Source organism: Cydia pomonella, chromosome 1 (genome assembly GCF_033807575.1).
Source record: "Cydia pomonella isolate Wapato2018A chromosome 1, ilCydPomo1, whole genome shotgun sequence".
In the NCBI taxonomy this organism is placed as follows: domain Eukaryota; kingdom Metazoa; phylum Arthropoda; class Insecta; order Lepidoptera; family Tortricidae; genus Cydia; species Cydia pomonella.
The window spans coordinates 41428742-41446092 of NC_084703.1; the positions used below are offsets into that span (position 1 = coordinate 41428742).

The following is a 17351-nucleotide window of genomic DNA, read 5'->3' on the forward strand; positions in this document are numbered from 1 at the left end:
TACGATGTGTACGTAGAATTTGGAGATAGATAGCCGACTTAATCTTAAGATGTATGGCTTATAAAATAAATAAGATTAAAAAAAAAACAAAAAAAACACCACATCATCTGGGTTAAATGATGTTATTTATCTCTAAATGAGACGAGGACGTCGACAAATATTACGAAAAGTGCAATATCAACACTTGACTTATGAAATTCCATAACAATGATATTATGAGTGAAAATACGTTATCATCTAAAAATACAAAAAACCGGGGGCTGGGCTGCGGGCACAAGAGCCTGAGGCAAAAACGCTATTACAGTTTTCTGTGTTCATTTTTAACCCCCGACGCAAAAAAGGGGTGTTAAATGTTTGAAGCCAATGTCTATCTGTCTGTCTGTCTGTGGCATCGTAGCTCTCCAACGGATGGGCCGATTTTGATGAGGTTTTTGAGGTTGTTCTTAGCTAATTCATAGAAATTATTTTAGCAGTTTTAAGAGTATCAGCTCTTTTCCAAAATTATGTCGGGCATTTTTGGCATAAAATGTATTTTCACCACACCTACTGGTAAAGGCCCTCTTGATTGTTCAAAAACTAATGAGATAGTTGCACATGTGGTGCCCCACATAAGTAATCAAATGCAAATTTTGATTTTTTCCCGTATGTTAGCTGGTAGAAATGATGATTTTGAATGATGCATTTTTATTACCTTCATTTGGATTTTTTTGGAAAGGGCGTCCACATTTAGCGAATACACTCGAGTAGCTAGCGATCCTTTCACAAATGTTAGCGAATGGCGCGCTAGCGGTGCATTCGTCATCTCGCGCCTATTTCACCACGCTGACAATTGACACCTGGCTCTGACGATTTCCCCTACATTTCTGAGTCGGATAGTAATGATGGTACATAGTGTCAATATTTGTTGTACCTACGGTGAAATAGTCAGCGACAGGAGCCTGGACGCACCTCAAAATCTTACGATACTGGTAATACTTAGTTTGCAAAAGTTTTACTAATAAATCTTCTTTCATGTACAGATCATCGTCCAAACTAAAGTCGGAGCTGTGCTTCTGGGGCGAGGTGTACGAGTTCACCGGGCTCCAGGCGGTGCGCGCGATCAACGTCAACGTGTACAGGGAGCCCGAGCGACGCAGCCGCAAGCGGGACAAACACGCACTAGTCGGTTAGTACTAACAGCAACACCAAAGAGCCACGGAACGAACGCTCTGAACGTACACGCTCAGCGGTGGCGCCGACCATCATGCACTTGTTTTGAGCAGTGTTATGGCCAGGCTTCATCATTGACATTAAGAGTCATGTTCCTCTTTGTCGCCTAATGGAATATGGCAAAGGAAAAGATGTGATGTTGGTTATAGGTAGTCCTAGATGTCTAATCTAGTTTAGATGTTGTTGATGATTCACTCATTCCAATGAAAATTGGACAATTCTTATCAAAATGACAAAAATTCAAAATATAATGGAATAACCTTTTTATAAGCATCCAGGCGCATAAAAGTCAACGAAGTCCTAAATGTGAAACCTTACCATTCCAGGCACAGTCCGCATCCCGGTCGACGACGTATCCTCTCGATACCTCAACGAGCGTTGGTACCCCCTCTCCGGGGGGGACAAGCCCCAGTCGCCGGGGGGCCGCGCCCCGCCGCCCCCCGCGCCCGCGCTCCGCATCAAGTGCCGCTACCAGAGCGTGGACGTACTCCCGCTGGACCACTACGCCAGGTTCCTGGACTATCTCAAGAGAAATTACAAGAGGCTATGCGAATATCTGGAACCGCATATTGGTAAGTGACTCACTAAATAACTAGTGGTTATGTGCAAAAGATGACATGCACTGTCAAACCCTTAAAAAGCCCTTATGATAAAAATCTGCACACAAGTTTGCATTTGGTAATATAAAGACTGCTCTATAAAGCATTTGTCAAACAGAGGAAACTTGCTTCTTATGAAGAAACAGTGAATATGTCGAGTCGAGCACCAAGTTATTGCCTACGCACACAAATACAACAACCTACAATTATTATAATTTAACCTTACGTGTTGCAACCTGTTAAAACAGCGTCATGAAATAAGCAGACATTGCAATGCGTATGCTAGCGCCATCTGTCGGCAAATATGTTACATAGATGCTTTGAAATAAGCGCCCTCTGTCGACGAGTTACTATACTCAACTCGACTACACTACTGGTAAATAACGTATAATATTATAACAAGATAATAACAATATCAGCAAAACCATGTTACATTTAGTGCAATACAACTCCCGAAACATTTAGTGCATGCGCTAACTTATCATTGAACTCATTTTCTTCTGTATTTTTGTTAGGCGTAAAGGCTAAAGAAGACATCGGTTGCGCATTGGTCCTGTGCATGGCCGGCGCGGGCCTGGCGCCCCGCTATCTGGCCGACGTGGTAGCCCTGGACGTCCGCAGGACGGGCGACCATTCGCTCACTTTCCGAGGCAACTCGCTGGCTACCAAGAGCATGGAGGCGTATTTGAAACTCGTCGGCGATCAATATCTGCAGGTACGTTTGTAGGGTCAGAGCATGCAGTCATGACGGTAATACAGACGTAATTATCTCTTTAAACACGGAAAGTTCAATTCAATTCAATTTATTTATTGCAATCATGTTCATTGTATACAGATGTTATATAAACTACAGTCAGTACATGATACTCGTTAGGGCACAGAAATTTTCTTATATACTATAAATTAACAACTACGACAGTGTGTAATTACTTTCACATTAGTAGATGGACTAAAATGTATTGTCTAAATATTAATTAATCGATATTATTTCATCCTCTAAGTTATCAATGTTATCATTTAAATATTCATTCAAAGTCACGGGAAGTAGTTTATTTTTTATACGTTTATTACTGATTCTACTGTCTCATACATAAGGCCGATATTTAAACGATAGATACAATAACAGCTTCCACAGGAAAATATAACTAAGTATGTAATAATAGTATTAAGCAAACGCGGATCGGTCCGCGCGATCTCGCCAACTATTACATAAACCCTAGAGGTTTTCAATAGTGGCTTTTTGTGTTAAACCTTGTTTCATAATTAATAGTGAATAAATAAACTAAAAAAAAAAAATGAATGTCAGTAGCGAGGTACAGTCAGTACGTTTATTAGATCAGAACCCCCTGCAAACAAATTTGTATAAAGGGGTGAAAAGCTGATAATTTTGTTGTTTACATAAAAATTAATATGGAAATAAAAGTGGAAGCGATATAATGCGAAAGTAGTTTTGACTTTGGAGTCCTTTCTCGGGTCTTTGAGGCTTTGTAATGTCTGATCTACTTATTACTTGCATAGGCTGTAGCAACATAGGCATATTTGTATAAGCAATTGTACTGTAATACATACACTTAAATAACATTTTTTGACGTCAACGACGCGACTGAATACGTCATAAGCTGCCGTGGCTGATGTATTTGAATTTCATAAGCAATTAACTCGTAAATACGTATATCAGGACCCCATAATCTCTTCTATCAACAGGACACACTGAGCGAAGCGGTGGCAGCGGCCGCCGGCCCCGGCGCGGCTGAGTGTGAAGTCGACCCCTTGCGCGCCGGCAGCGGCGCCGCCCTGCGGCGACAACAGACCGCCCTCAGAGACGCGGTCACTCTAGCCTGGAGGGCCATAGCTGGCTCCGCGCCACGGTTCCCCCCACCGCTCAGGGACTGTTTCGCCACCTTCCGCGAGAGGTATGTCTCATTCGTAATACTTTGCACCTAGGTTCCGCCCAGACCCGAAGCTTGGAAGATTGAAGAACTTGATTTCCCGGAAGAAGAGAACAATAATAAACGGTACGTTACGATTTGTTACTTTTTTTTGAGATGACTAAGCGATTTATTTTCATTCCTTGCAATTTTTGTGCGAAAGCATTTAATCAGATTTTTTTCATGTGTCATTTGTGTTTGTCTGCTAGCCTTGCGAAATTGAAATATTTTTAAATACCATATTTTATGTTATATGCTTTAAGTACTACTGCGAGATACATACTTAATTAGAACTTATTAAAATTTCCTTTATTCTGCAACATATTTAACCCTTGGTAAATAAAAAACATCGTAATTTCAAGAAAATAAGTCTTCTGTTGTAGTTTTGCTACTCGTCAATAGATGGCGCCTCATGCGTTTCATTTGCGTTGTTTACAGACTGACTGCGATGGGCCGAGAGGACATTTCGGACAACTTAATAAGTGCGTCCATATTCCTCCGCTTCCTCTGCCCTGCTATCCTGTCTCCAAGTCTATTTGGGATTACTCACGGTAAGAACATTTAGATTTTTGTGTAAATAAAACTTGATAAATATAGATTACAACGCCATCTATCCGTACATGAGTGAAGTACTTGGTTTGTTAAAAGACTACATTGGTTTCCAGAGTACCCGAATGAGCGAGCCGCCCGCAACTTGACACTGGTTGCCAAGACCCTGCAGACACTGGCGAACTTCACGCGGTTCCAGGGCAAGGAGGCTTTCATGGAGTTTCTCAATGATTTCCTTGAACAAGAGGCGCCCAATATGAAGGCTTTCCTTAGAGCTATTTCGGTAAGAAACTTAAAAATTATATCCGTCAAACATTACACATACATTTGTTCAATTAGGCGAACCTAGTTTTGTCACAGATCAGGTAAAAAATAAAGAATAACGATAAATAAATGATGAAAAAGTAATATTTAGCCTTTAGTCAGCAATACAATACAATACAAATACTCTTTATTGCACACCTCAATACAGAAACAGTACAAATAATACGACACTTAAAGAAGAGGTAAACAACAGGCGGTCTTATCGCTAAAAAGCGATCTCTTCCAGACATCCTTTAGATAGCGGAATTAAAAAAAAAATTATTAAGCAATATTATTTACTTGGCAATTGGCATACAAACTTCAATGCAGGGTGTTCACTTTTCTCTGCAGCTGACTGTACGTCCCTCTGCTGGTCACATTCCTCCTGTAATGCGCCAGATGGCTTGGGCTATAAATGATAGAAAGACAGCGATAGTCACTTATTTTCTAAATAAATAAATAAATAAAGTTTACAAAATAGTGGGACTGTTGTATTGGGGTCAAACAATGAGATGAATAGATTTTTAATTATACTACATCAACGTTTTGAATCTAAAAATATCACCGACAAATTGGGTCAGGTCATAGAATCAGTAAAAAATACGTAACATATATGTATATTAATTTAGAATAGAGTACAATATAAATCATTTACTCAGACAACACATCAGTACAAATAAAACATATGGTAAATACAGGGCCCAGATAAACAAAACAGTAGAAACAGAGATGTGAAGCCGAAATGGTCTCCACTCAGCAATGCAGCTGGCACGACTAGCGTGGTCAACGGCGCTGGTTTTATGTGGAGCCAACTTCGGGCAGAGCGAAAAAAAAATCACTCAATTAAGGGTTAATAATACTTTAGTAATTTAGGTAATATTACGGCACCTATCTAAACTTTTATATGATCGTGGCTGAGTGCAGGACACCTTTGTCTAAAAAATGTAACAAAATATCGATTATTTTTAATCACTATATGTAATAAAACGTCGTGATTATATGCTCTTTGATATGTAATGTAAAATGAAGTATTAAGTATGTCATAGGGACCATCATTCACCGCGACGATTATAGGAAACTATGGAAGGTGGAGGTAAGGAATGCAATCTCTATAGGCAGAACTGTTGTAAAAGTGTCCAGCTGGCAGCTACAAATAATAGTTCCAACTCTCTCCAGAGTAGCGGTAGAGTAGCTTAGAACCTAGGCGTTATTGACTATTGATTTTCATATATTCTAGGTATTGTAGCGCCACCAATTTAAGGTTTTTTGACGCACACTTTTTGGTATATGGAGATTGTATTCCTTACCTCTACCTTCCAGAATAGAGAACGTAACACTGTACGGTCTGACGCCAAAGATGAAGTCAAAGATGAAAATGTTATGAAATTTTTCCAGATGCGTCCTCAAGAGCAAGCGCAGGAGGGCAGCAACCGCAACTCCTCGGCGTCGCAGAGCTCCGTGGAAGCGGTGGAGGCGGACCCCGAATGGGCACCGCACGTGGACTTGGGCAAGCAACTAGCAACTTTGCACGCACTGCTGGTCGACAGCCTGCCCAAACTGCCTGGCGGGAGGACACAGGTAAAACACTCTTTAACACTGACTGCGTTTCAGAGCCTATGTTTGCGGTATAAATCTTTCCAAAAATGAGACTAAGAGTACATTTAAACTCCCACGGGATCTGGGTCGTGGTAGGTGGTAGGGTAGTCGCGCTTGACTCCCCCCGCCCTGGCGCCCAGTGTACGATATTGCGGGTGCATACTCTTCCTTCTCCTCGACCAATGGTCCAACCATGCATTTTTGGCATGGAGCTCGTGCTTGATTACTCATAATATATTTTCTAATAGTTTAAAATTAGTCATTTTCAAAAGTTGACTTAAAATAAATAAATGAATATTATAGGACATTATTACACAAATGACTTCAGCTTATAGTTTAACACTTATCCATTTCTAACTTATTACAGGAACTGGAGCCTTTACAAGACATTCTGGACGAGCTGAGCAAGCGACTAGCAAGCAGCGACAGTAGCGCCGCGCCGCACGTCGCCGACAACATCTTCCGCTTCAACGACCCCACCTGCACCACCCCCACCAACAAGCCCGCCGAGCCCTCCAGCGGCCAGAACAACTTCGCCCACAGCTCCCCAATCATGCCCAAAAGCGGCGTGCAGTTCAATATAAGCCCATCAAAATCCAACGCCGAGGACTCCAAGTACAAAGGCGCGTACGCCGGCGGCCTTAAATCCCCCGCCAACCTCCGCTCCGCTACTCTCCCCAGGAACGTGTACGCCTCTAGCCCCGTTCAAAACGTCAACCCTGACCGCTACAGCTCTCAGTACAACAACCAGGAACACTGCGTTAACCTTAAAGTCGTCCAGATAGGATTCGGCTCCGAGCAATACCCCAAAGGCATTAATAATGGCGTCGGCGAAAGCCTCGAGCGCCGCATGCAGGGCTACAAACCCAGTAACTATCAATCCACTCACTTCCACAACGCCAACTACAACGGCACCGAGAGGTCGCCCAGCTCCGACAACATTAACCACAATTATTGCTCTAATGAAATGCAAAATCTCATGAGGGACACGGCCACTCTGGAGGAGTTATCAGATTTATTAAAATACGCCGACGATTCTGATATTGTCGACGAAAAACTTATTATTAATAAAAAGACATTGTCACAAACTCAGTCGAATAACAATAACAATATTGTCGTGAATGGGAATAAGGGATATGTTAATAACGGATCGAATGTCTCTATCAGCGGGCTGTCGAACGTCGCCAGCTCCGGGTATCAAAGCATAGCCACCTACAGCCAAAGTTCTAGTCCCGTAGAAAACGCCGCCCATCACCATCCACCTTACGAGAACGGCGGCCAGCCAATGAGCCGGTATTCGCAACTTAACTACCAGAAGCAGAGAGACAAGCACTACTACGACAACAAGAACGACAAGTTCTATCCAAAGAGTCAAGTGCAACAGAAAATAGAGTACGACATCCAAAAATACGGCATCCAAAATTTTACAATGCCCGACACCGCGCAGACCAACACGAGCGCGAACTCGAAGATGGCTCCGCTCGTGTTCACAAATCCCGTCTACAACATGGAGGACAGCCGTCAGACTCCGGAGAAGAAGAAAACTAATGAGAACAGGAATTCCAAGCGATGTCCTTGTGGCTCGTCCAGTTCATCGATAGATGAGGAGGTTCTGAGCACGGACAACGTGGAAACTAACTCCGAAGAGGGTTCTACAAACTTCAACGACGAAGGTAGAAGCTACGATCAGCAGAACCGCAACAATACCCACCGAAAGATAACCAGAGATTGTAATTACGAAGACGTATACCAAAGGAGCAACCACAGTCACTCGCCGCGCGTGCGCGACGACGAGTCCTCCAGCAACTCGCCGAGCCTGCGCAAGAGCAGCAAGACGCGTATGCCGCGCACCAATCCCATGCTCTCCTACTCCACTAACCAAAACGCACCGAACTACAAGCATTTCGGTCAGCGCGGGGAGTCACTCTATGAGAGCAAGCCTCACCACATCTCCACCGAGGGCTACCCCATGAGCCGCTCCGAGTCCAATGTCGAGGAGGTCAACAAGGAGATGTACCGATTACAGATCTCACGGAGTCAGAAGGCGTTGAGCAATATGGACAATTTGAAGGTCTCGCCAGAGAAATATTCTCTCGGCGATGTCGCGTCCGAAACTAATTATCCCCTAGATCGCACGTATTCAGCGGCTAAAATGTCGAGCAGCCGGTTAAACGAGGACTTGGACAGGCACCAGGAGTATTACCAGCGGCGGGATTCGCCTTCCCGAATGGTCATCAGTAGAGAGTCTCACTCGAGCGAGGCGAGTGAGCGCGCCGGGCGCGAGGCGCGGGAGTCTCGCGAGGGCCGCGAGCCGGGCAGAGAGAAGCTGCAGAGGCGCCTGAGCCTGGAGTCGGCGCGGGAGCTCACGGACAGCTCCGACGAGCTGGAAGACACGCTCTACAGCACCACGGGCCGCCGCCGAAATAAGCATCACAGGACCATAGAACAGGTAAATATCCTTATAACTATTTTAAAATAAATAAAGAACATGCAAGAAAAAAAAACTTTCGTTTTTCTATAGAAATGATATGGTTATGGACTGCATCCTGCGGCAAACATTAAAATATTAAAAGATTCATGAACAAACACTCATTATGTAATGTCGTTCCCAGTACGAGCGAGAGATCGACCGGCTAAAGAACTCCGTGGACCTGCTGCGAGGGAGGCTGGGCCCCGCCGAGCCCGGCCAGGACACTTCCGACACCAAAATGAAAGCTATTATCACCAGGTAAAGAGGTTTACGATTCTTATCCCTCTCTTTAAACCCCTGTTCTGCTTGAGGAAATGTTTACAAATATTTCTATTTAGAATTCGGTTTCGCATATATAACTTAATTGATGGCGTATTGAGTTGAAATTATGAAAACACAATGTTATGATACGTATTATATGTTTGAAGCGCTTAAATATATGATAAAGCTGTCTGTTAAAGTGGTCGACGACTACTGCCTGAAGTTGTAAAGTTTGCAATAAAAGCTATTATAAGAGCAAATTCATTTAATATCGCTATATTTAAATTAATTTAGTCCTTTATCAATGCAACAGTCAGTGTCTTAGAGTTGATAACTAATTACTCTATTCCAAAGTAGCTAAATTTTATATAATTTGACGACCGGTCTGGCCTTGTTGGTAGTGACCCTGCCTATGAAGCCGATGGTCCCGGGTTCAAATCCTGGTAAGGGCATTTATTCGTGTGATGAGCATGGATATTTGTTCCTGGGTCATGGGTGTTTTCTATGTATTTAAGTATTTATAACTATTTATATATTATATATATCGTTGTCTAAGTACCCTCAACACAAGCCTTATTGAGCTTACTGTGGGACTTAGTCAATTTGTGTAATAATGTCCTATAATATTTATTTTTTATTTATTTAATTAAATCGCGTTGAAAAATTTGCAAATAACTTTGAAACATGGGCAGGTTGATCAGTGTGGAGGACGAGCTGCGGCGCGAGCAGCGCAAGATGGCGGCCGCGCTGTCGCACAAGCAGCGCGTGATCGAGGCGCAGGAGCACCGCATCGCCGCGCTCGACGAGGCCAACACGCGCCTGCTGTCCGCGCTCGTGCACCTGCAGCAGCGCGCGCCGCACCCCGCGCACCAGCACAACCACCAGGAGCTACAAATATAAACACACCGCTTAACGTTTGTACTGTACGAGCAAGTCTCGTGACTCGGTGATTACTGATTAGCCTATCGACAGCGTTTATTATGTTAAAGAAGGACATCACATTCATTCACCGAAGCGTTGCGTTGATTTCTAATTGATAATTTGAAATTTCGGCTATTTAAAATAGAAAACTACATTAGGTGTTTTCATAAAATTTCCGGTATATTCCATCTAAAGACAAGTTTGTTCAGTAATTTAAATGGATATTTAAATTTTTCAAACATTTATTTTAGATAATTGCAATCTATAAACAGAGTTTATATAATGTTGTAAGAGTGCAACACAATTATGTTACTAAAAAACATACCAGGACCTTACCTTTATTGGCTATGACTACCTACTAATCGACTTGAATCAACTATCAATGCATGATAGTCAAGTGAAAAGATAATTTTTAATTATGTGTCTATAAACATTAATCGTACTAGTCTAAATGTTTTAAATGTCTTGTAATAAATAAGGGCTCGGATTTAAAATGATGGGTATATTTATATGTTTAATCCACCGAATAGCTCGAAATGGACTGAAAACCATCATGCATTGTTACTTGACTATTGAAGTGGATAAATATATAAACAATTTTAAATTAAGTGTATGTTTTACATATCCGTATTTTACCAGATTGAATTCAGTAGTGCATGATTCAGATTCAGATCATTTATTGGTAAAAAAAAATACAATGTTTTTACACGTCATACAATTAGGCAGGTACATAGCAGATTACATGATTAATAATGGTGATAGTATATGCATGTAATAGTAATAGCAACTTCGCATCGGTGTACGTTTTCTTATCCGTACTTATCGTGAATGTTCAGTCGAGTGGTTGAGTACGCTGTCGTAATGCCTTGAGTCAACACGTTAACAAATATAAGCCTAGAGGCATTATTCTTATTATGTATTATTTATATGTGTATATACATTTTATATTTTAAACCTTTGTTGTAAGCTTCGTGCACAAACCGATCCACTGTCCGTCTTGTTGTACATCTGATATTTTATGTTTTTGTAGTTCTATATTTTATTAATTTTTGATATGAATGTAATGTTGCACAATTTAAAGAGAAAATATTGGCACGCTAAGTTTATTTTGCCACCGACTATGAAAGTGAAATTAAAATAGTTCGTAAGGTTTTATACCTAAAAAAAGCAGTTGCATAGCCGGTGGCAGAATAGCCATGTCGCGCTAAACTATTCGGCTACCGATTGAGGTCAATATGTTTATAATTAGGTCCCTGGATCAATAATAACGGTTCGTTTTGCCATTGTCTTTTTACTTTGTTATAAGTTGTTTCCTTAGGTTTAGTTAAGAGATGCTTTAATGACATTATCATTTGAATTCGTATCAGTATTCTTCTCAGCCGGTTAGATGTTCTCTCTGCAACCTGTTATGTTTTGTTCTGCAACATTGATACCAAAGAAGATTGAATATCCGTAAGCGTTCTAGCTCGTTGTAGTCAGCTACCTACTACAATTTGTAGCAATAGTGTTGTATTTACATTAAAACGTTATTTTTATTATTTTAAATTACCCTAATTTAAGACTTGTATCATAATATTTTCTAGATAGTAAGTATCTATATTGTGTAGATGGCATATAAAATTAGTAAATAAAGAAATATTTTATAATACCTTCGGAGTATTATAATACGACCATGACATGGTAAGATTTTTTTCATAAAGTAAATATTCATTGTAAATGAATTTAAAATCACCAATATGATGAAATAAATTTTGAATTATATAGTTTCGAAGGGGTCTCATTCAGCGGTACAAAGGTCTACTATCCACACAAATAGTACCTGTTACTTGTGTACGTTACGTAGAGATTGGCTATGGGCTACGTTTAATGAGCGTTTCAACTATTCCGTAGCGCGCTGCGCGAGCCAACCTAGTTGCTCTCCAGTGAACGTCAATGTCTAAGCAATTTATCTTAATAACATTAAATTATCAATACGTAATCAATCAATGTTATTTTAAAATAATTATATGTCTGCCTTTAAATTACCTACACTGGAAACTGTCGTGTTTATGATGTTTTTCTTTGTGTCTAGTAATAAAAGAAAGAAATAAAGTATTCAAAATGTGTTTATATTTTGAGTAAAATCCAAACGAATTTCCTCCGGCTGAAGTCTTGCGGGGCGCACGGCGCGCGCGTCACTGCGGCGGCTCGTAGCCGTCGGGGAGGCAGATCATGCGCCGGCTCATGAGCCGCTCCTTGCGGTCGTTCGTCTCGAACGTGCTGTACGGTCGCATCAGCATTAGGTCGTCTGACGTGGCGTACAAATACGAAAAGAATATCTCGCGGAACTTCTTGTCGGGAAACTCTGGGAGGAACATGATCCGCCAGAACAGATTATTTATATTGGCGAAACATCTGAACAGTTGTCTCCTGTATTCGCACGAGTACTTATTAAATCTGTCTCTGAATTTTAACTTGTGCGTCCAGGTGGAAGCGCCCCGGAACTCTGTGTTGTTCTTTGTTAAGAGGGGCCCGTAAATCCTGGGCGTGATGCTGTCGAGCATGGTCTGCAGTTCGCGGGTCTGGCGCAGGTAGGCCTGGCGCTGCGTGGGGCCCAGCGGGCCAGCGATGCGGCGCCGCATCCACTCCACCAGCTCGGGCGCCAGGTGCACGTCGGGCAGCCGAGCCGCCACGTTCACGCCTCGCAGCAGTCGCAGCGCGCACTTCAGATACTGCGAGGGCTTCGGATTCTGCCCCAAACATGTCTTAGACGACCTTTTTTTTTCTTTTTCTTTCTTTTTGACTACTAAATCCTTCTTTGACCCTATCACGCTATCCCCCTCAAGAATCTTTTTCATTTCTTTTTTGACAAACAGCTGCTTTCCATCTATGTCAAATATTGTGTGGTAGTTAAATTGATATGGTGAGTCCGCCGTCGGCTTTTGGAAATAAGGAAGCTCGTCCGGTGGGAAAGTGCCCTCGTTGCCGTAGTCGTAGTTGTGGCCGCAGTAACATTTGCTTTCTTTGACGTATTTTAGTATTTTGTCTTGCCATTTCTCGTTGCAGTCGCACGGATCAGGTGGAGGCGGTGCCGGGTAGCCACGGAATCCGAGATGTATGTTCATATAGCCGGTAGGAATCTGCGCGAATCCACCGTGTATAAGGTCGCCCTCTGCGGGCAGTACAGAAACGCTACCAAGCACGAATACCGTGCGCCGACCAACCGTATACACTCCTTGTATCAAATATTGAGCATTCGTTACACCAGTCGTGGGAGCTTTAAGCTTGCGACGGCAACTTTTGCGTTCCGGTCGGGTTATGCATATTCCATAAGTTTTCTTTTTAACTTCAAGTGTCATATTATTATTCTGATGTTTTCGTTGACTCATCGTAGTCTTCATCGTAACAGTAGTCACCTGACTCGGCGCGATATTAAACACGCCTGCCAATTTGTCACAAATTGCTCGTGGAATGCGTTTTGGGGCAGGCAGTGGAGGTGGAGGCGGCGGTGGCTTTACTCGAATTCTGTATTCGTCGCTGTCCACATAAGGTTCGTTGAGCTCATCTAAGTTAGGTAGGGGAAGAGGTGTAAACTTTTTGGGGCTAGCAGGATACCACACCGGTATTATGGATTTCTCCAAGTACGGAGACGGATGGGGCGGTTGGCGTTTAGACCTTGGCTTCGGTGGCGTTGGTGCCACATCTTGATCAGGTTTAAATTTTTCTCTCAACAATTCGATCAAATTTTTTAATCCCAAATAATATATAGCCGATAAAATGAGTTTGGCATTAAAACAGTAACAATTCCGCTTTCCCTCGATCGAGTGGCCGTAGAGCAGGAAAAATAAATGCGCCAACATTTTTTTCGGATCATCGCTTCCGTGGAAGTTGGCAACCATTAAGTCCATGGGTTTTGGGGGAGGAAAGATACCGAGTCTGTGGATTATGCGGGACGTCCTCGTGGGCCGTCCTTCAAGTAAATCCTGGTAAACTGATTGCGCTAACTTATCGAGTGCGTCTCTTTGCGGTACACTGAGTACTTGGTACCAGCGCGGGCCGACGAGTTTTTTCATGGTCTTCATGGCCTGTTTTTCGAGCTGCCGCCGATATTCTCTGAGGTCTTCCATGAAGACTTGTCGCTCGCGAGTCTGCTTAGCGTACACGATTTGCGAGCGCTGCTGTGCGGGGTCACGGAAGAACGAGTCCGCATCTTGGTGAACTTGGCTCCCACGTGTGCTAATCATGATGATTTTGTAAAAAATGGTTTACCTAGTTGATAACTTATTATAATCACGTCCGTATTTTGAAAAAAAAAAAACAGTTTAAACTGCAATTTAGAAAAAAACAGTTTCTATCGAGTAAAAGTCAAAGACAATGTTTTTATGAAATGTGTCATTATGTTACGCATTAATGTTTAGTGACACTTTTTCGTAAAAGTATTCGTTCAAGTCAAAATAGGTTTTATGCATTATCAAGATATTAAGATTTCTAAAACCTACTAGTAGATACAACTCGTCATTTATAAATGTTTCATATAATAAAAGAGTACATAAGCTAGATAATTAAATTATTCGTTTTAGTTTACTCCTTAATTCTGGATCTTGTTTAGAGCGCCATCTCCCGTCGAGTAGCGAATCGCTCGTGTGTAACAAAAACGACGCAAATGCTCAGATTATGGAGAATAGCTCGGATATTATAGGCCAATTCGAGTTTTAGTTATTCGATCTGATGCCGATCGAATAACTAAAACTCGAATTGGCCTGTAAGCTTAGAGTGCTTAGGTACCTGCTCCATACATGGATAAAACACATTTACATATAAAATATAATTAATACGTTTAAAGCGATTACCATACCATATACAGTTGCACAAAAACAAGAAGGGAAAAAGACCTCATAGAAACAATAGGGAAGAAATGGCAAAAGATAGACAAAAATGGAAGAAAATGTTGGACAAATATCCATCTAAGTTCGTAAGGTCAAAAGACCTTACGAACATGCTTATAGAATTTTAAATGTAATAAGTAATTGTTAAATATAATGTCAACAGTTCGTATAATAAAGGCTTTAATAATAATAATAAGCCCCCAGGGCAGCTTGTGGCGAGCTGAATGGGAAGTGACGTCCCTTGGGTCCCATACCCTCGAGAGTCGGACGGGCCCATCTCTCCGGCTTGCCTTGATTAGCCGGCTGGAGTGAACACTGAGCAGGGGCCGCAGGACTCTCACCTCTGGCTTGCCTTTACCGGCCGTCCAGAGTGGGGTGTCAGAGCTATATGCTCGCAGGGTGGAAGTGAAATATGCATAAGACGCGAGTTGGCACAGCCACTGGGTAGAAAGCGGCGCACACCTCTCCACACCCTGAGCCGCTCACGCAATGTTGTCCCCTTGTCGCTCCGTGTGAGCGGCTGTTTTCGGGGACCCATATTGTGAATCCTATCCTCCCTAGTAGAGATGTATTTTGGAGCAATATGGGAAATATTATTTAGTCACGATTTATTCGTTAGCGACTTTATACTTACTCCTCCGGTGCTGTTTAGTGATTTCGTATTTTGTGACCTTAGCTATGGATTACCGGAATTTGAATTCGCCTAACCTCGGGATCCAGTTGCTATGAACTGGATCCCGAACCTGCTTCAGCTGAACAACCTTCTTGAATGAACTTCTATAATGAAATTATGACATTTTATGACTTTTACTTAACACTTGTACAGGTTGGGCTATCAAAATCGCTGCCAACTGAGTCTCACTCTAAAAGCTTGTAAAAAGTTAAAAAAAAAAAATCCTACAAACTGCAATAAAACGTATTTTTATAGACACTGAAAAAAGGTGGTTAGTAAAAATGTTGCATAATGTTGTTCAATGGCCGGCTTCGTAAGCGGCGATTTTTTTACGTATTTCCTTGATAAAAATAATATAAGTCTTTAAATATTTTGTATGGATACAGCTATATGTGTTTATTTTTAATGTTATATTGTTTAATCTTTCATGTTATGTATATAATTCTTTAAATTCAAAATTCTGGGCTAAATCATAGGTGCACTTCTAAGTTTGTCCCTAATAAACTTGACATTGGCAAAGTGCCCTGGCAGCAAAAGCCATTCTAACACAAAAAAAAAATAAAAAAAATAAAGAGGGAGTTTCGTATAAGTATCCTTATGCTCGCATAAACCAAAATGACGAATCATTATCAATGGGAGTTGGTGGTTTGAATGAAGATGAAGAATGAGAGGGCAACCAGTCTACAAAGCACAAAGCAACACGGGATAACAAAACCAACTTAAATCCACTATCCAAGGTGCCTAGGGGGATTGTAGGAGTGAAGTTTGGCTCAAAGAATAATTCATGTTTGTTACCTCAAAAGACCTGTAAAACGAAAAATATTACCTTTTCGAGTTTTTTAAAGTAGACTAAATTTGCTACAGTAAGAGTGGAATGGTTTCTGTAGACGATATTTTCGCGGTTTTCTCGATTTTTGACGAAGTTGCGTTCGGCGCTCGAGGTCTCAAACTTGGATTATTCATTGGGCAAACATCATAAACAAGTCTGCAAAAAATCAGAACTATCGGATTTGACGCAAACGCTAATGTTTAAAGTTACTGTGCACATGTTTTTCTTTCTAAGCGATTATTTCCGAAAAAAATCACTTTAATATAAAAATTGGTTTATGAAGGCCCTTATTCGGTTTGCAGGACTTATCCAACGATGTCCCACCACGAACCTGAGTCCCATACCATTGGGTTAAAGTAAAAAAAATACTTCAGAAACATCCACTTTATATGGGGGAACCATAAAAAAACTGTTCCGTATCATCACTGACGCCATGCATGATTTATTTATCCATGCCAAATTACAGCTTTCTAGCTAACGATCACAGCGCAAAGCCGTGGACGGACAGACGGACGGACATGGCGAAACTATAAGGGTTCCTAATTGACTTCGGAACTTTAAAAAGCGTATGATAGATAGGCACATTTGATATTGATTTTAAGACAACTTCAAACAACAGTACAGCGTTAAAAGAAACGTAATTGTAAAAAAAAAACAGAATTTTGACATTTCAAATTTGAATTCGCGGATTTGCCGTTACGCGCCAATTACGAAAACGTTTGATTTTCAAGCTGTATTCAATCTGGATTTTACTGCGAAGACATTGATTTACGGGGGATGGATATAATCAATTTGTATTAGGTATGTCAAATTTGACACTATGATACTTTTATCAAAATTCGAACATAAAAGAACTCTAAAATATGTGATGGAAATTTACATCATTATGCGTTACTTCGCTCGTGAAGTATGGAAAATAATATGTTTATTTTATTTAGTACTAAGCTTAAGACTTGATTTTGCATAGGTAATTAATATTTCCATCATATTAGGATATAGATTTTTTCCCCTTAATCTAGAGGTTAACTAGCATCATCCTGATTGTTTCACAAAAAAAGCATGCAACGAAGGGCTGACTATTATTTATGGCTACCCTAGCAAATACGAGTATAGTAATAGATTGCAATGAAGCATACCTCGCCTTGCCA

The 17351-nt window shown here is 41.3% G+C and overlaps 2 protein-coding genes across 10 annotated transcripts in view; one reads left to right on the plus strand and one right to left on the minus strand.

Annotated features, from left to right (window-relative positions):
- LOC133523710 (ras GTPase-activating protein raskol) overlaps positions 1-11930 on the plus strand; it is a 230302-nt gene extending 218372 nt beyond the window's left edge. For all 9 annotated transcript variants that reach the window (XM_061859426.1, XM_061859434.1, XM_061859403.1 and 6 more), the window contains 10 exons: positions 1020-1165; positions 1536-1781; positions 2324-2523; positions 3513-3721; positions 4175-4287; positions 4402-4568; positions 5984-6166; positions 6552-8633; positions 8797-8912; positions 9608-11930. In XM_061859426.1, the coding sequence (XP_061715410.1) occupies positions 1020-1165; positions 1536-1781; positions 2324-2523; positions 3513-3721; positions 4175-4287; positions 4402-4568; positions 5984-6166; positions 6552-8633; positions 8797-8912; positions 9608-9815 (3670 nt within the window). In that variant the 3' untranslated portion in view covers positions 9816-11930. The remainder of the gene's footprint in view (positions 1-1019; positions 1166-1535; positions 1782-2323; positions 2524-3512; positions 3722-4174; positions 4288-4401; positions 4569-5983; positions 6167-6551; positions 8634-8796; positions 8913-9607) is intronic.
- On the minus strand, positions 11924-14204 carry LOC133523757 (uncharacterized). Its single transcript, XM_061859472.1, has one exon. The coding sequence runs from the start codon at positions 14057-14059 to the stop codon at positions 12011-12013; it is 2049 nt and encodes a 682-aa protein (XP_061715456.1). The 5' UTR covers positions 14060-14204; the 3' UTR covers positions 11924-12010.
- Between the last annotated feature and the right edge of the window lie 3147 nt (positions 14205-17351).

What these genes read in the sequence shown, in the direction of transcription:
- LOC133523757 (XM_061859472.1), bottom strand. Translation starts at nt 14,059, where the DNA reads ATGATTAGCACACGTGGGAGCCAAGTTCACCAAGATGCGGACTCGTTC.